Raw genomic sequence first — 20,019 nt, 5'->3', positions numbered from 1 at the left:
CTAGCTATACCCCAAGGTCAACCCTGTGGACCCTGAAGTAGAAACATAATTTTTTAAATATTCAAAAAGGTTTGATTTATCATTTAGCTTCAATTGCTATTCTTTTAAGCAGACCAGAGATGTCATTCATTTACGTCCCACACAGCAGCAGCTTAATTACATAACTACTTGTATAAGATAGGGGTTTGGTCAGAGCTTAGCATCCTCCTCCCTGTGTAAAATGGCGGCGCCCTGTAACAGTTTAGTCCAACGTGTGGGTCGGGTGTTGGTGGACCCAAGCCGGCCCCTGCCATCCCGATTCCGTGCATTGTTTACACTTCGTAACTTGGGGGGACCCGAGGCCGTGGAGTGGATCGGACGCGGCTTTGGCGACGAGTCCGCGTTGCTGAAGCACGAGCTGGCCTACTGCCTGGGGCAGATGGGGGACCGGGTCGCGCTGCCTGTGCTGATATCCGTGCTGCGGGACAGGGGGCAGGAGCCCATGGTGCGGCATGAGGCAGGTAAGAAAGACTGAAGACACTCTGCATACTGCATCTATCCAAGATCTGGCATTCTCTGGTACATGTAATCACTGGACCGGGTGCCCTCCTCAAAGTAGCCTCAGGTATGAGGATACACTGTCACATAGTCCAACACACGGCGGCACTCTGTATTATAAGCTTGATAAAGGCACTGAAATGTCGCTATTATAGCTACGTGTATGTAGCACTTTTTATACGGAGTGCCGCCGTGTGTTGGAATATAAATATATATTTTATTATAGCGGCACACTCCTTCCCATATGATTGCAATTTGCCGTGGTGCACGCTGTAGTAATAATGCACATAGAATCCAAATAGCAGCAGCCTGATAGAGAACGACACCTCACAGTATCACTGAAGCTTCTTTATCAGACCGCTGAGTGCTGCACCAGGGCAGGCACCAGTTGGGACTGTGCTGGGGGGGTATATAGCAGTTGGGGTAGAGCTGAGGGTAAAGGCAGGGAGGAGTTGGGCTGAATGCGGGACAGTTGGGAGGTATGGGGGAGTAAGGGCAGGCAGGGCTGGGGGTAGGGAGGGGTTAGTGCAGACAGTTGATGCAACAGTGCTGGGGGGCATGGAGGGTACTAGGGGCAGGTTGTGTGAGGAGCAATGGTAGAGACCAGCTGATGCAGTACTTGGGGGGGGGGGGGGGGTTAGCGGCAATCAGTACTTGGGGTAAGGAGGGGTGAGGGTAGATAGCAGCTGGGGCAGTACTGCGGGCAAGGAGGAGGTTAGGGACAGGCAGTGTAGGGAGTGGGCCAGTGTAGATAGCAGTACTGGTGGGGGGGTTAGGGGCAGAGCTGGGTCAGAATAGAAGCTGGGGCAGCACTGGGGGTATAGAGGGGGCAAATGTAGATGGCAGTATGGGAGGCATATATCATTTTATTCCCATTTTACCTGGTTTTAAACAGAGCCTGTGTGTGTTTTCTATCTCTGTCTATTATATATATATATATATATATATATATATATATATATATATATATATATATATATATATATATATATATATATATATACACACACAGTTTTTGTTTTTGTGTTTTTTCTCTTTCCGACTCCTAGTAAACCTTTCCTGCTTAATTAAAAATTGGTCATTTTAGTTAGGGTTGCTATACACCCATGTGAAAAATAAAAAAATTTAAAAAAAAGTGTATACTTTCATATCTGTAATGCCGGGTTCACACTGAGACTGGCAATCGTGATGATGTTCAGGGTGCTTTGCCCAGCTTAAGTTACATGTACTGAAATATACTGTAGTAAACTGGACCAGTCAGTAGTAAAGCTATATGACAAATTACCAGCACCTTAGCGGCTGATTCAATTGCTGGCACCGGCGTCTGTCTGTGCCGGGTAGCCGATGGAGTAATTCAGTTATTGCTCTATTTGGGCATGAACAGGCATCTGCATTTCTGCTCACTCCTTATCTGTGGAGGCAAGCAGAAATGTGCAAAAAGTTCTATGAGCGCTAATTATTGGGCACCCAGTGTTGCTATTCAATAGTTTTTGGGTGCCCATTCATTTTTGTGCTTGTTGCGTCCATTTAGACAAGATTTAGCTGTGTAAAACAACTAGACCCATCTAAAGTTCTGGTTAAGGCGCCCTAACCAGAACTTTAGACTGGTTTAGTCATTTTAGGCGCATAAATATGGTCTAATTGGGCACAACAAGTGCGATAATTAATGGGCGCCCAAAAACCATTCAATTGCAACACTGGGTGCCCATTAATTAGTGTGACTTGAAGAATTGAATCGCCCCTAAGAGGCCTATTAATTAAACTTGTGATATGTGCTCTGATACCTAACAATCCTTATCAATGCTATTTGTGGTGTTTTGGAATGCATTTCTGGAATGTTTATCATTTCAGCTGCACTGGTGAATACTGAAAGCTACACTTTTGACACTACTTGCAGCAACAACAGTTGACACTGCTGGGTCTTGTCCTGTTAGTGCACATGCACAATGTTAGGGGTGGAAAGGAAGCACTCTTCTCCAAATGATCAACGGTCGTGTTGTGTAGTAATCGAAAACATTTTTAAATGTAGCACCAACACATTACTTTAAAATGTTCTTTTTATTGATGGATACTTTACATGGCAAAAATGGCCCAATATATTGTCAGGGGGAGATGTATCAAAGCTTGGAGAGGGAAAAAGTACTAACCAATTGGCTCCTAACTTTTCAAACAGTCTGTAAAGTGACAGGAGCTGATTGGTTGGTACTTTCTCCCTCACCAAGCTTTGATACATCTCCCCCTTAATCTCAGGTATAGTATAACTTCATTACTATTCATATGTCACCAGGGGAAGCTTTGGGAGCCATTGGAGATCCCGAAGTCTTGGAGCTGCTAAAAGAATATAGCCTGGATCCTATTATAGAGGTAAGAGATTTTTCCTGAGAGTATTTGTTTGTTAGCACAATGCTGGGTACACGCTATATGGTGTAACAACCGATGCAACTGTTGTTCCACCTTCACTAAATTACAGAACGCACAATATAGAGTGTAGACACTATGCAATGCTCCAAATGATGGCGTGCCGAATATCATGTGGTCGTGCCATTGCAGGCGCGTATGCAGTGGGGGTTTCTGAGTGTCCAGAACCCCCCCCACCACCTGCCCACCAATCAGAGGCAGTTTCAGTAAGTGTAGTGCGGTCTGCACCACACAGCACAAACGCACTGCAGCCAGCGCCGGGTAGTACACTCGTACTACTTGGCGGCAGTGTGTTTGTTTTAGCAGCCAATGAGAGTCAGACAGACTCACATTGGCTGCTGCATACACGGAGGGAGCCGGGCTGGTGGTCGCTCATGAGCACCCGTCATGGGAGAGGCGTCATTACGTCTCCCATAGTGCAGAGCGGGCCGGGAGGAGTGGACAGCGGCGGGCACGGCAGGAGCCGGGATTCAGGTAAGTGTTTTTTTTCTTTTTTTTGTGTGTGTCTTTGCCCTATTTATATAAAGGACACTATATAAGGGGCACTGCATAGGGGGGACTACTTCTGGGGGAGCTATATAAGGGACACTACTGGGGGTGCTGCATAGGGGGGGACTACTACTGGCGGCAGTGGGGTCTTTAATCATGCTGGCTGTATTTATTTGCCTGCTGTAGTCATTTTTTAGTGATAGAGGTCTGTCTGTGTTTGTGTCTGTCAGTGTGTGTACTCCATTATAGGTAGAGTGGTATATTTTACTGTAGTGGTTCTAAATCCTGTGTAAGCTGTATCTATCTGTTTGTGTCTAGATGTAGCTTCATTGGTTTGGTAACCAAGAATTTGGACCCCCCCCACTAAACGATGTGCACCACGTCTGTCATTGCATCGTCACATCTCCCGTGCAGAAAAGCAGATGAGGCGATGAGTTGAACAGATTGGGCATACACACTATAAAATGAGTACAATAGATCACTCCGAATCAATTCGGAACAATATATTGGAAAATGGCTTTTTATAGTGTGTACCCAGCTTTACACATTTTATGTGAAGTACAACACTAGCTCATAGCTATGGTCAAGAAAGAATGTCTTTTAAAATTGTTGGACATTTAGAGTCGAGGACATAACTCCCATAGGTGCAGATAGTGCAACTGCTATGGCACCCAAAGCTGAGGGAAGCCCACCTTCCCTGTCAGCTACATGTGTTAGATACTTTTCTTACCATAGGGGGTAGACAGGGGCCCTTAAGGTGTCCATACACTAGGCGATTTGCATACGATGCAATATCGTATGCAATTGCCCTTAAAATCTCTCCGGCAGCTGAAGTGAACGATGTGCAGCAAAAGCTGCACAATGTTCACCCAATCGATCAAACACGGTCTAATGATTTGCATAATCATTAGATTGTGTACAATCTGACACAGATGCATGTAGCATGGACTCGGGAGATCCGTGTTGCATGCATCTGTGTGATTGACACAGAGCACGGACGCGTCCGGTAGACCCGTCTGTGCTGCCGCGGTAAAAAAACAAAAACCTGTGCATTTATGTTTAATAAACATATACATAAACATACTGTATACGTTGTGTGTCCTGTGTGCTCTGATGAGGGGCAGGCTTGCTGGGACCTGCAGTTCTACTTGTAAAGATAATGTTTGCTATTCTTTACACCACACAATCAACCCGGCACCCACCGCCCAGGTGTGCTGGGGATAGCCACGGGCTATCAGCCTAGGGTGCCCTGTAGAGGGGGGGTCACCAGCTCCATTGGGGCCTGGGTTGACTAGCGGTCAGGGCTGATGCTGCGGCTGGGCTCCCCCGGCTAAGGCATCAGCCCCCCGCTAGAAAAAGTCTGGTGCTGGTTCTGGAAAATACAGGGGAACCCTACTAATTTTTTTTTTTTCCCCTGTATCTCCAGGACCAGATCAGAGCCCAGTGCTGGTTGTGCAGAATATGGGGTACCCCTACGTCGTTTGTCCCCCGTATTTTGGCAACCAAGGCTGGGTCTGACTAGCCCGGTGATGGTTGTGCTTAGGTACGGGGGACACCTACGTCGTTTGTCCCCTGTATTTAAGCACACGCAGCACTGGGTCACTTAAGCCCGGGGAGAGGGCACGCCATTTTTTTTCTTTACACAGGTTTTTTTTTTTTTCACAGGCTGGTCTCTTGGATCCGTCCATGCTCTGTGTCAATGACACAGATGCAAGTAGCACGGATCTCCTGGTCCGTGCGTGCATCTGTGTCATTGAAATACACAGCAGCTCAGACTGGTCTCACGGACCCTGTCAATCACACAGATGCATGCATGCTACATGCATCTCTATTGTGTACGATGTGTGTCACATCGTACACAATGGGTCGCAGATCTTTTTGCAAAACCATTTGATCGACGATGCCGATATACGATGGCGGGGACGCGCATCGGCATCGTAATCGTGTATGAAACACTACTTTTCACATGATTGGTCGTTACGATCAGTCCAACGGCCAGATTGCGTGAAAAATCGCCCCGTGTATGGGGGCCCTTTACAACTGTTTGCTACGGGGCCTGCAAATATCTAGATACACTCCTGTTAATAGCTGTCCACCCTCTAGAGCTATTGGAGGGGTATACATTTTTTTTTCACTTTTATTTTGAGGAGACCTATTATGTAATACACATTGCCTGACAAGAACACAGGGTGTCTTCATTACATTTCTAAATAATACTGTGGCAAAAGAATGGTAAAGGGTACAAGTCAGAAGACTGTTTTACTATTCATCCTAACAATATTATATGTCAAGAGTTAAATTGGGATGACCTCTCATTTTTGGATAGTTCCCATATTGAAGCAGGAACATTTTTAATTTAAGTAATTTAAACTCAATGTCCACCCAAGCAATTGGCTTCATTTGTAACAAACATTTGACTCTGTCGCAAGGCTAGAAAGTATAGCCTTATATCCAGGGGTGGATTGGGAACAAAAAGTCGCCCTGGAAAATTTTCTAGAAGTGGCCCCATGTGGATGGCTCAAAAAAAAAATAAAAATATAAATATATATAAACAGCGGCACTCACAGGACTCTAATAAAGAAGACTCATGACTCAGGTAGGTCAAAGTTCAACGTTTCAGTCTGGCGACTTTTATCAAGAACTAAAGACAGAAGATACAGTGCATACCTTTATACCCAGTGACATCCCATAGTGACCATGTGCAACGCTCACCACGCCGTTGATGACGTCATCAGGGCGGGACAGAGCGCTTGCACAGTGATGCAGCCGCACCAAGCGTGGTTGCCATGGTAAGTAACCAGGGCAACCCGTTGAAACTATGCAAACATAGATACACAGCCGTAGCATGCTAAACTCCCCGCCGCTTACAGCGCTCACTGGGGAGAAAGCATGCGGCTAATGCTAACCGGCAGCAACGATGTTACATTGCCCAATACAAAACCGGCAACAGTGTGAAACAACTAGCGGTATACATGTGATAATAAACAATGGGTGAATAAAGAGGCGACAGAGTGATACATGTGCGTAACTATAACAAGAATTCCCCACAATATAGCAAAATAAGGTAAATGCATTTCATGAAACATTAATACTGTATAACACAGGTAATAACCATGGACTGAGAAAGGTCAAAGGCAACATCATAAAGTCAAACAAATGAGACACTTAGCAATACATCTAGACATAAAAGAATATAGAAAGTAATCAATGAGGTAAGTAAGATAAATTAACCACTGCATGACTAAACTGATTGTAGGGGACAATGATGCATGGTTCTGGCTATACCAAAAAATGGTAGATCATATAAGAATATAAAAAATACTAATCAATGGAATGAATTAAAGAAATAAATTAACCCATACATGACTAAAATGGTCATAGGGAACAAAGATGCATAGTAATGCGTGGTTCTAGCTATACCAAAAATGGTGGGTCATGTGGGGTGGCCTTGGCCACTGAAGAATGGCAAATAAATCAAAAAATAAATCCATAACATGGCCGTAATCAGAAGTAGGAATGTTCAAGAAACTCCCCATGGTACTGAAATGAACATATAAATTGAACTGATAAGATCCATAAACCATGTAGATACATAAAGAAAGTGGACAAAATAAACCGGCAAATGCGAATGGACAGGCGTCAGCTAGGATAATTCCATGATACAGCACCAGGTATTCCTAGGTGGTCTCCCATTCAAGTACTAGCCTGGCCTACACTGCTTAGCTTCAAAGATTAGACGGTATAAGGCGTATCCAGTGTAGTATGGCTGTAGCAGAGGAAAAGTGAATCCAAATAGGATAGTCCTGCGCATGCCAACAACCGAGACCACGATATATCTAAACACAGTAGATGGATCCGTAACAAATGTAATACACGACATATCAATAAGAACAACCAGGCCTGGATAATGCAATAATGCATAATATCCAAAAACACTGATGGGAAAAAAATGGGTAACCAATACCCTGTAAGTAGAAGTATAAATACACTGTATGACAACAGCAAGCGGTCCGAAGAGGTCCTTAGAAAAACAGGAAAAGGAAAGTTGTTCGTTGAGACCAAATGGTGATATGGTGTTCATTTTATGTATCCAAAAAGTTTCAAGTTGTAACAATTTCTTGTCCCTATCACCTCCACGTTTGTTAATAGGGACATGGTCAATTAGTTTGTACACCAAGGTGGATAATGAATGTCGAGAGTTCTTGAAGTGGCGAGCTACAGGTTGGTCAATATCCTTTCCCTCTAGTGCTTGACGGATTGCAGTACGATGTTGTGCCATACGAATTCTGGCGGTGCAGGTGGTTTTCCCAATGTATGCTAGTCCACAAGGACATCGAATCATATACACCACGTATTTGGATGTACATGTTAATATATGTTTGATTGTACACCCGCGGGAGACGGTTCCAAATGTCAGGGCCAGTTTCCATAAAACTGCATGTCGTGCAGCCAGTGCAACCATAACATCCTGGTCTCTTGGATAAAAAATGCTGTTCAGTATTGGTGGGACCAAAGTTGATGTCATTGTGTACAAGCCAATCCTTCAGATTTTTGCCACGTTTATAGCCCAGCGTAATCTTTGAATTTTTTAATGACTTGATGGAATTGTCCGTATTAATTATCGGCCAGAGGCGTTTGGCTGTGGAGTTGATGAATTTGCTGGCTACATTATGTTGATTAACAAATAGCATCGTATCAGTTTTTGTTACTTGTTATTTTGTAGGCTTCATTTGCTCCTCTGTGTACTGTTATTGCCCTGGTTTTTGCCGCAATGAGATCCTTGTGTCTATACCCATGTTGTGCAAATTTGGTTATCATGCAATCAAATTTCTTGTTCCGCTCGAGAGGGATCGCTGGTAATCCTGAGTGCACGTAAGAATTGAGAATATGGTAAACTCCTTTTAAGCGACGTGGGATGATGGCTCTGTGCATGCAGTAAGGTGTTACTGTCTGTTGGTTTGTGATAAATGGAGGTATCAAATTCCGTTCCAGTCCAATGAATGTTTAGATCCAAAAAATGCACATTGCTATGACTTTGTTCATAAGTGAAGGTAATGTATTTGATGCACAGTATTAATCTTGGACATGACATTGATGAACTCAGCTTCAGTGCCGAACCACAGTACCAATATATCGTCGCTATATCGAACAAAAAAGATTAAAGACTTGTTGAAATCAAGGTTATTCAGAAAAAGTTGTTTTTCAACAAAAAACATGTATATGGTGGCAAAAGAAGGGGCTACATGAGACCCCATGGCACAGCCTTTCTTCTGGAGAAAAAACTTATTGTCAAAAAGAAAATAATTATTGTTCAGAGTCTGTTTCAATAGACACAGGAAAAAATCAATGTTAGGGCCCTGATACTCAGAGTGTGACCTCAAAAAGGCTCTCATGTACTCACAACCTTCCTGCTGTGGCATGCTTGTATAAAGTGAGTTAACATCAATGGTACACAAAAGTAAATTGTGTGGAAGATTGTTCAAGCTGTGTAATTTGTCCAAAAGGGTATTGGAATCTTTCAGAAATGTAGGCTCAAGTGAAATAAGGGGTTGTAAGTAATGATCTAAATACTTGGATGTGTTACTGTAAAGGCTGTGTCTGGCTGAGATTATGGGACGACCAGGAGGCGTGGATACTGATTTATGAATCTTGGGCAATGTATACAGTAATGGAACCACGGGTTTATCTATTGTAAGATAATCTTTGATGTCTTTAGTTATATACCCCTGTTCATGGGCCTGTATTAAAACGTCATCCAGTTGTTTTTTAAAAGAAAAGGTAGGGTCATGATTAAGAAGACTGTATGTGTTGGCATCATTCAGCTGCCGATAAACTTCACCACTGTATTGGGCTCTATTCTGGATAACAATGGCGCCCCCTTTGTCAGCTGATCGGATAACTATGGAATTATCTTTGCTCAAAGAGATCAACGCATTGTATTCTTCCTTGGATAGATTGTGTCGTATCGGGGTCACCTCTTTAAATTGTGAACTTACCTCCTGATCCAACATTCTAATAAAGCTCTTGATGGAGGCATTATTAGAGGAGGGATCAAAGGAAGAGGTTTTTTTTGAAATGTGAAATGGGTGTCGTTGTAGGTATGGCTTCTGAATTACTAAAGAACTCTGAGTTTCAAACTCCTATGTAGTCTCCATAGATCCTTCTTCCAATGGAAGCTATTGAATGTGCATGTGGGAATGAATGTAAGACCTTTTTTGTAATAGTTTGGATTCTGCCATGGTGAGTGTTCTAGAAGATAGATTCACAATTACGTTTTCTTTCTGTACACCCTTCTGCCTCGACCCCCGTTTACCACGTCTAGTGCGGGATCGTCTCCTTTTTGTGCTCGTGTGGCTACCCCTAAAGGGGGACGTTGTGTAACTGGAAGCGCAGTGGAGGGGAGATCTTGGTCACTTTGTGACGAATTGGCACCACTGGATCCTTCTGTATTAAAAGGTCGTTGCGGGTTCCTAAAGCGGTTCCTTTGGAATTTCGGATTAAGGGTTCTCCCTGTTGCCCAGGAATAGACACGCTGTTCCTGATAGTCAGTGTTGACCTTAGCTAGTTTCTCCTTTTTATATTTAATTAAGTCCCTTTTATATTCATCTACTTGAACGTTTAGCTTATCAAGCGAATTGTTGGAACAATCATTGACAAGGTAAGGTTTATGTGTGGTGTCAAAAGATTTTATCTTGTCACGAATAATGCTAAGTTCTCTGCTGGATTCCTCTATGACTAACAGAATAAGGTCGAGCGAACATTTGTTCAATACTGCCACCCATCTCCTACAAAAATCGACATTATTCCGACCAATAGTGGGAACATTCTTAATCCAGAAACCTCTGGGGATTTTTCTCTCCTTATGATAATCCGATAGTGTAACCCCATGCAAATGGTAATCAATTTCTTTTTTCTTTAATTTGAGAATCTGAATAAACAGTTCCTCTACTGATGATGTACCTGCAGTGTCTAAGAGAGTTTCTTTGAAATACAAGTTTTCAGCTTCTGATTCACTGAAACTAAGACTGTCACCCAGTGGTAACTGTATATTGAGAAACCCACTCCCATCTGATAGTATACTGGTAGCACCTGAGTTGCTCTGAGACATCAATATTACAGTGGCAGAAATACCGGAAAACACAAGAGATGTTAAATGTATGGAGATGAAACACAAATCCCGTGATATGTAATGCAATATAAGATATGACACAATGTAATGGGTCCCAAAAAGAATTTTTTGGATACAATAGTCTATAACCTGTGTCTATACAGAAAAAAAATGGATTTGTGTATATCGCAAAAAAAAGATAAAAAAGAAAAAAACAAAAAACTGAGTAATTCTTATTGCTGTGAGAACATAATTGATGAATAGTCCACATGTATGAAACAGGAAAAATAAAAAAATTCTTATTTTTGTGTAGAGACAAAAAAAGAAAAAAGGGATGTTCAGATAGAGTAATTAAATTCAAGGGGTGCTTTGCAAACAACCGGAATGAAAAACATACCAGAGGTAAAAGTATAGTGCAAAAATGGCCGGCACTCCACAAAATCTTAAGTAATTGCCCGGGTGCCATCCAATGGAAAAAATACCAAACATGTATAAAAATAACAGCGGCACTCACAGGACTCTAATCAAAGAAGACTCATGACTCAGGTAGGTCAAAGTTCAACATTTCAGTCTGGCGACTTTTATCAAGAACTAAAGACAGAAAATACAGTGCATACCTGTTAGTCAGAGGAATCCAGCAGAGAACTTAGCATTATTCGTGACAAGATAAAATCTTTTGACACCACACATAAACCTTACCTTGTCAATGATTGCTCCAACAATTGGCTTTTATAAGCTAAACTTTCAAGTAGATGAATATAAAAAGGGACTTAATTAAATATAAAAAGGAGAAACTAGCCAAGGTCAACACTGACTATCAGGAACATCGTGTCTATTCCTGGGCAACAGGGAGAACCCTTAATCCGAAAGGAACCGCTTTAGGAACCCGCGACGACCTTTTAATACAGAAGGATCCAGTGGTGCCAATTCGTCACAAAGTGACCAAGATCTCCCCTCCACTGCGCTTCCAGTTACACAACGTCCCCCTTTAGGGGTAGCCACACGAGCACAAAAAGGAAACGATCCCGCACTAGACGTGGTAAACAGGGGTCGAGGCAGAAGGGTGTACAGAAAGAAAACGTAATTGTGAATCTATCTTCTAGAACACTCACCATGGCAGAATCCAAACTATTACAAAAAAGGTCTTACATTCATTCCCACATGCACATTCAATAGCTTCCATTGGAAGAAGGATCTATGGAGACTACATAGGAGTTTGAAACTCAGAGTTCTTTAGTAATTCAGAAGCCATACCTACAACGACACCCATTTCACATTTCAAAAAAAACCTCTTCCTTTGATCCCTCCTCTAATAATGCCTCCATCAAGAGCTTTATTAGAATGTTGGATCAGGAGGTAAGTTCACAATTTAAAGAGGTGACCCCGATACGACACAATCTATCCAAGGAAGAATACAATGCGTTGATCTCTTTGAGCAAAGATAATTCCATAGTTATCCGATCAGCTGACAAAGGGGGCGCCATTGTTATCCAGAATAGAGCCCAATACAGTGGTGAAGTTTATCGGCAGCTGAATGATGCCAACACATACAGTCTTCTTAATCATGACCCTACCTTTTCTTTTAAAAAACAACTGGATGACGTTTTAATACAGGCCCATGAACAGGGGTATATAACTAAAGACATCAAAGATTATCTTACAATAGATAAACCCGTGGTTCCATTACTGTATACATTGCCCAAGATTCATAAATCAGTATCCACGCCTCCTGGTCGTCCCATAATCTCAGCCAGACACAGCCTTTACAGTAACACATCCAAGTATTTAGATCATTACTTACAACCCCTTATTTCACTTGAGCCTACATTTCTGAAAGATTCCAATACCCTTTTGGACAAATTACACAGCTTGAACAATCTTCCACACAATTTACTTTTGTGTACCATTGATGTTAACTCACTTTATACAAGCATGCCACAGCAGGAAGGTTGTGAGTACATGACAGCCTTTTTGAGGTCACACTCTGAGTATCAGGGCCCTAACATTGATTTTTTCCTGTGTCTATTGAAACAGACTCTGAACAATAATTATTTTCTTTTTGACAATAAGTTTTTTCTCCAGAAGAAAGGCTGTGCCATGGGGTCTCATGTAGCCCCTTCTTTTGCCACCATATACATGTTTTTTGTTGAAAAACAACTTTTTCTGAATAACCTTGATTTCAACAAGTCTTTAATCTTTTTTGTTCGATATAGCGACGATATATTGGTACTGTGGTTCGGCACTGAAGCTGAGTTCATCAATGTCATGTCCAAGATTAATACTGTGCATCAAATACATTACCTTCACTTATGAACAAAGTCATAGCAATGTGCATTTTTTGGATCTAAACATTCATTGGACTGGAACGGAATTTGATACCTCCATTTATCACAAACCAACAGACAGTAACACCTTACTGCATGCACAGAGCCATCATCCCACGTCGCTTAAAAGGAGTTTACCATATTCTCAATTCTTACGTGCACTCAGGATTACCAGCGATCCCTCTCGAGCGGAACAAGAAATTTGATTGCATGATAACCAAATTTGCACAACATGGGTATAGACACAAGGATCTCATTGCGGCAAAAACCAGGGCAATAACAGTACACAGAGGAGCAAATGAAGCCTACAAAATAACAAGTAACAAAAACTGATACGATGCTATTTGTTAATCAACATAATGTAGCCAGCAAATTCATCAACTCCACAGCCAAACGCCTCTGGCCGATAATTAATACGGACAATTCCATCAAGTCATTAAAAAATTCAAAGATTACGCTGGGCTATAAACGTGGCAAAAATCTGAAGGATTGGCTTGTACACAATGACATCAACTTTGGTCCCACCAATACTGAACAGCATTTTTTATCCAAGAGACCAGGATGTTATGGTTGCACTGGCTGCACGACATGCAGTTTTATGGAAACTGGCCCTGACATTTGGAACCGTCTCCCGCGGGTGTACAATCAAACATATATTAACATGTACATCCAAATACGTGGTGTATATGATTCGATGTCCTTGTGGACTAGCATACATTGGGAAAACCACCTGCACCGCCAGAATTCGTATGGCACAACATCGTACTGCAATCCGTCAAGCACTAGAGGGAAAGGATATTGACCAACCTGTAGCTCGCCACTTCAAGAACTCTCGACATTCATTATCCACCTTGGTGTACAAACTAATTGACCATGTCCCTATTAACAAACGTGGAGGTGATAGGGACAAGAAATTGTTACAACTTGAAACTTTTTGGATACATAAAATGAACACCATATCACCATTTGGTCTCAACGAACAACTTTCCTTTTCCTGTTTTTCTAAGGACCTCTTCGGACCGCTTGCTGTTGTCATACAGTGTATTTATACTTCTACTTACAGGGTATTGGTTACCCATTTTTTTCCCATCAGTGTTTTTGGATATTATGCATTATTGCATTATCCAGGCCTGGTTGTTCTTATTGATATGTCGTGTATTACATTTGTTACGGATCCATCTACTGTGTTTAGATATATCGTGGTCTCGGTTGTTGGCATGCGCAGGACTATCCTATTTGGATTCACTTTTCCTCTGCTACAGCCATACTACACTGGATACGCCTTATACCGTCTAATCTTTGAAGCTAAGCAGTGTAGGCCAGGCTAGTACTTGAATGGGAGACCACCTAGGAATACCTGGTGCTGTATCATGGAATTATCCTAGCTGACGCCTGTCCATTCGCATTTGCCGGTTTATTTTGTCCACTTTCTTTATGTATCTACATGGTTTATGGATCTTATCAGTTCAATTTATATGTTCATTTCAGTACCATGGGGAGTTTCTTGAACATTCCTACTTCTGATTACGGCCATGTTATGGATTTATTTTTTGATTTATTTGCCATTCTTCAGTGGCCAAGGCCACCCCACATGACCCACCATTTTTGGTATAGCTAGAACCACGCATTACTATGCATCTTTGTTCCCTATGACCATTTTAGTCATGTATGGGTTAATTTATTTCTTTAATTCATTCCATTGATTAGTATTTTTTATATTCTTATATGATCTACCATTTTTTGGTATAGCCAGAACCATGCATCATTGTCCCCTACAATCAGTTTAGTCATGCAGTGGTTAATTTATCTTACTTACCTCATTGATTACTTTCTATATTCTTTTATGTCTAGATGTATTGCTAAGTGTCTCATTTGTTTGACTTTATGATGTTGCCTTTGACCTTTCTCAGTCCATGGTTATTACCTGTGTTATACAGTATTAATGTTTCATGAAATGCATTTACCTTATTTTGCTATATTGTGGGGAATTCTTGTTATAGTTACGCACATGTATCACTCTGTCGCCTCTTTATTCACCCATTGTTTATTATCACATGTATACCGCTAGTTGTTTCACACTGTTGCCGGTTTTGTATTGGGCAATGTAACATCGTTGCTGCCGGTTAGCATTAGCCGCATGCTTTCTCCCCAGTGAGCACTGTAAGCGGCGGGGAGTGTAGCATGCTACGGCTGTGTATCTGTTTGCATAGTTTCAACGGGTTGCCCTGGTTACTTACCAAGGCAACCACGCTTGGTGCGGCTGCATCACTGTGCAAGCGCTCTGTCCCGCCCTGATGACGTCATCGACGGCGTGGTGAGCGTTGCACATGGTCACTATGGGATGTCACTGGGTATAAAGGTATGCACTGTATCTTCTGTCTTTTTAGTTCTTGATAAGTCGCCAGACTGAAACGTTGAACTTTGACCTACCTGAGTCGTGAGTCTTCTTTATTAGAGTCCTGTGAGTGCCGCTGTAATTTTTATACATGTTTGGTATTTTTTCCATTGGATAGCACCCAGGCAATTACTTAAGATTTTGTGGGGTGCCGGCCATTTTTGATAGATAGATAGATATATCTAATATTTTTTTTTTAAACTCTCTAGAATAATCTATATCCAGCTCTGGTGCTCCCTCTCCTGCATGCATGCCACAGTAAGTGCCCGGTGACACTGCTCCAGTTTCTGGCAGGGGGCAGTTGCAGGTAGTGGGAGTTTCAGTTGCAGGGGGTCAGTTGTAAGGAGACAGTTTCAAGGGGCTGGGGATGGGTTGACTCAATATCAGTGTAAGGGACAAGTGGTTAGTGAGGGATGTAACAATACCTTAGGGGGTGTAGGAACAGTCTCAGATATCTAAGGGATAAGGGTCCATCTGCAGCAACGGGAGACTAGCTGAAAATGTCAGGAGAAGAGCACTGCAGGAGCCAAAGGCCAGAAACATCGCACAGACTAAGGCCAGATGGATGCAGCCAATGGGGGGGACCAATGTGGAGCCCAGAGATGTCCATGCACAGCAGCAAGTGAACAAAGGGGAGATCAGCACTGTAGAGAGTATGGAGGCAGCAGGGATCCGCAGTGACGGGTAGGTGGCAGATTGAAACGCTCACCCATGCAGGTCCACTCAACAGCAGGCGGGGGGATTCAATTTGATAGATACCAAAGTTCCAATATGCACAATTATATTAATGTCACAGTAGCTGTCAGCTTGTTAGAGTTCCTTTTAATAGTACCGATTTTTTTATTCTAAAGACAATACATGAAAATAAAAAATTCAAAAAGTGGGAGACAAAGCTGTGTAAACTCCCAGATGTTGCTGTCCGCTCTACAGAGCCAGGTAGTAAAGGCAATCCAGCAAAGAAAGTGTCCACATCAGTGGATCCTCAAGTAAAGAAATCCACTGCTAGTGCCTGTGTTGTTTCAACAGAAAATGGGAATATAAGCAGTAGCTGGAGTTTAGCAGAGGCTCTAAGGGCCTGATTCAGAGCCGGACGCTATTTGCGCTCGCTCGTTCAGAAAAAGGGGCCGGCTTAAATTGAGCGCTCGCTCTTTGCGGTCTGTTGACTCCTCTGTCTGAGCGAGCAAACAAAACATGCGCTCGCTGTTTTGTAAAGACGCCCCCTGGCCGCTCGCATCCTACGTCATCTCCGTTATTTATTAGGTTAATCGAGTACATCGAAAGGCGACTGAACTGCTCGCAGTGCTTGTGGTTGGATTTTCCTACCGCAATCATGCGAACAGTTCAGGCTAAGAAACAACCAAGTGACGTGGTCGATGACGCTGCTTTGTTAATTATGCACACCCTTAAAACGCCCGTTTTGACCGTTTGGCACGCTTGCGTTCGGATCTCCACTCCCCGTTTTCAAGCACCTTCCCCTGTTACCACCCACAAACGCCTCATCCTGTCACTCAAATTAGCAGGCACTCGCTATTTTGCGAGCGCTCGATTTCCGACCGCACTGACTGGTTGGCGCATGCGCATTACGACCCATGCGCAGTTGTGCGAACATCGCTCGGAGCGAACGAGCGGCCGCTTACGAGCGGCTCTGAATCAGGCCCTATGTGCCAATGCTTTTCACAGCAGTGCCCCACAGCTGATATACCTGGGCAGACAATGGGAGGTGTAGTGTGAAAGAGGTATAAGAAAAGTTGATTATATATACACTACCAGTCAAAAGTTTGGACACACCTTCTCATTCAATGGTTTTTGTTTATTTAAATTATTTCCAACATAGTAGATTAATACTGAAGACATCGAAACTATGAAAGAACACATATGGAATTATGTTGTAAACAAAAAAAAGTGTTAAATCAAAATGTTTTATAGTTTAGATTCCTCAAAGTAGCCCCCTTTTGCTTTGATGACCGCTTTGCACTCTCTCAATCAGCTTCATGAGTTAGTCTCCTGGAATGGTTTTCCAACAGTCTTGAGTTCCCAGAGGTGCTGAGCACTTGTTGGCTGCTTTTCCTTCACTCTGCGGTCCAACTCATCCCAAACCAGCTCAATTGGGTTTAGGTTCGGTGATTGTGGAGGCCAGGTCATCTTGGTCAAGTAACCCTTACATAGCCTGTAGGTGTGTTTGGGGTCATTGTCTTATTGAAAAACAAATGAAGGTCCCAGTAAGCGCAAACCAGATGGGATGACATGGCGCTGCAGAATGCTGTGGTAGCCATGCTGGTTACATGTGCCTTGAATTTTGAATAAATCACCAACAGTGTCACAGCAAAGCACCATCACACCTCCTCCATGCTTCACAGTGGGAACCACACATGCAGAAACCATCCGCTCACCTTCTCTGCGTCTCACAAAGATACGGCGGTTGGAACCAAAAATCTCAAATTTGGACTCATCACACCAAAGTACAGATTTCCACTGGTCCATGGTCCATTCCTTGTGTTTCTTGGCACAAACAATTCTTCAATTCTTGTTCATCATCATCAGTAGTAGCTTTTTCGCAGCAATACCTGATTCACAAAGTCTCCTCTGAACAGTTGATGTTGAGATTTGTCTGCAACTTGAACTCTGTGAAGACTGTTTCTAATCTGAGGTGCAGTTAAGTAGCGGTTTCTGAAGCTAGTAGCTCTAATGAACTTATCCTCTGCAGCAGAGGTAACTCTTGGTCTTCCTTTCCAGGGACGGTCCTCATGAGAGCCAGTTTCATCATAGCGTTTGGTTTTTGCAACTGCACTTCAGGATACATTCAAAGTTCTTGAAATTTTCCGTATCGACTGACCTTCATGTCTTAAAGTAATGGACTGTTTCTCTTTACTGAGTTGAGTGGTTAGTGCCATAATATGGATTACAACAGAAGTCAAATAGTGGTGTCCACTGTGTACTATCCCTACCTCTGCACAACACACCTGATGGTCTCAAACACATTAAGATGGCAAGTAATTCCACAGATTGACTCTTGACAAGGCACACCTATTAATTCAAAACCTTTCCAGGAGACTACCTCATGAAGCTGATTGAGAGAATGCCAAGAGTGTGCAAAGCTGTCATCCAAGCAAAAGGGGGCTACTTTGAGGAATCTAAAATATAAAACCTATTTTGATTTAACACTTTTTTTGTTTACAACATAATTCCATATGTGTTCTTTCATAGTTTTGATGTCTTCAGTATTAATCCACTATGTTGAAAATAATTTAAATAAACAAAAAGGTGTGTCCAAACTTTGACTGGTACTGTAGCTCCTTCAAAACAATTTTGGAACGTTAACCAGTAAGATTTGGAAAAGGAATAACCAATAATAAAATGTACTTTCTCCATGTAGCTCTGTATTTATTCTGTAAATTTATATTACAAGAATAGTGATCACAAAATATCACTTAATCAAGGAAACTTGTAAAGTGTCCAGATATGAATTTATTTTTTTTTTTTCCGGAAAGTCCCAAAATTTCTTTATTACAACATAGAGAACTGATATTGAAAATACATTATTAGCAGACAATCAACACAATTTTTAGAAGATTTCGGTGAGGAAGGCATTGGATACTGGCAATGCAGTTTGATTCCTTTTTAGATTCTGCTAATTTTCACACACAACTGATTGGTACATAAGATGAATAGATGTGGCACTAGGGGTACGAGAGACATATTCAATTGTTCTGGGCATCCTCTTTGTGAACAAGCCTGCGGGCGAAACGCGCGTCATCACAGGACCGATCAGCTGACCGCCGTCACGTGATTGCTACTGTGCAACACGCTACAGACGCTGCACAGTATACACCAGTTTGTTGCAGCTTGGAACAAGGCAGCTGATCAGACGGCTGAAGGCAGTGCAGTGCATACCATTCCCTATTTTTGCAGACTACACTCTATTGTACAGGTACCCTTCTATCCCCTCTGGTGGCAGATTGACTGATCTGGGGCGCATTTGAGGTTCTGCAATGCTTATGTAACAGAGCCCACCTAACACCCTACAGATCCTTAACATACACCACTACCCTGTTGTTTCTATGGACACTAAACTCTCCACTCTCTCATCACTCGGCTTGCACTCACTCTGAGTGAAAGCAGAAGTGGGGAGCTATCTTATGTGCCTACTTTCCTTTCAGCTACCATAAATTCTTTTTCTCGCACTATGCATAAATGTGATCACTAGATATATGGTTGACATTTGCAAATTATATCCACTTTGAGCAGCAAATAAGTGATGATCTTTAGTGCTGTTTTAAATTTATGTTAAAGCCTAGAATCAATTTAACTTGATTTTTTTCTTGATTTGAATTGGTAACATTGTGTCATTGACTGCATAGTGGATGCAAGGTTTAAATGAGTAGCTTGATAGCACTTGATTGTGATCGACGAATTTAAGATACTGAGGTACTATAACCTATTACTTAGAATAAAGTGGACTTATTGTGTGACTACGTCATAATACTAGTCCTATAACACAGGTGTATATGGCAAACATAAGGGTTGTGTGTGGTCACCATTAGCAAGGAACACCTGTTTTTCTGCTGATTATTAATCAATACTTACCTTGTCTGCGGCTGCCAGCCATCTTTATCTCTCTTTGAGAGAGAGCGGTTATATTCTCGCCCATTATTTTCCTGCAATAAGAATATTGATTGGACTCTTCAGGCAGGATTTACTATATATTTTTTCAATGTTATATGTTTGTTTTTTTTGTCTTGTCATTTAAT

At 42.2% G+C, this 20,019-nt stretch overlaps 1 protein-coding gene and 2 pseudogenes across 3 annotated transcripts in view; 2 read left to right on the top strand and 1 right to left on the bottom strand.

Annotated features, from left to right (window-relative positions):
* The first annotated feature begins 220 nt into the window (after nucleotides 1-220).
* The window catches only part of DOHH (deoxyhypusine hydroxylase), a 117,621-nt gene continuing 97,822 nt past the window's right edge, over nucleotides 221-20,019 (top strand). For all 3 annotated transcript variants that reach the window (XR_015870074.1, XR_015870073.1, XM_088450828.1), the window contains exons 1-2: nucleotides 221-500; nucleotides 2,825-2,901. Coding sequence is in view for 1 of the 3 variants with exons in the window: in XM_088450828.1 (XP_088306954.1) it covers nucleotides 221-500; nucleotides 2,825-2,901 (357 nt within the window). In the remaining 2 variants the exon portion in view is untranslated. The remainder of the gene's footprint in view (nucleotides 501-2,824; nucleotides 2,902-20,019) is intronic.
* LOC148501188 (5S ribosomal RNA) lies at nucleotides 7,101-7,218 on the bottom strand (annotated as a pseudogene).
* Nucleotides 14,131-14,248, top strand: LOC148501187 (5S ribosomal RNA; annotated as a pseudogene).

This window comes from Taudactylus pleione, unplaced genomic scaffold (genome assembly GCF_031769625.1).
Source record: "Taudactylus pleione unplaced genomic scaffold, aTauple2 ptg000529l, whole genome shotgun sequence".
Classification (NCBI taxonomy): Eukaryota; Metazoa; Chordata; class Amphibia; order Anura; family Myobatrachidae; genus Taudactylus; species Taudactylus pleione.
The sequence above is the reverse complement of the archived record's forward strand: the minus strand, read 5'-3'. Positions and strand labels throughout refer to the sequence as shown.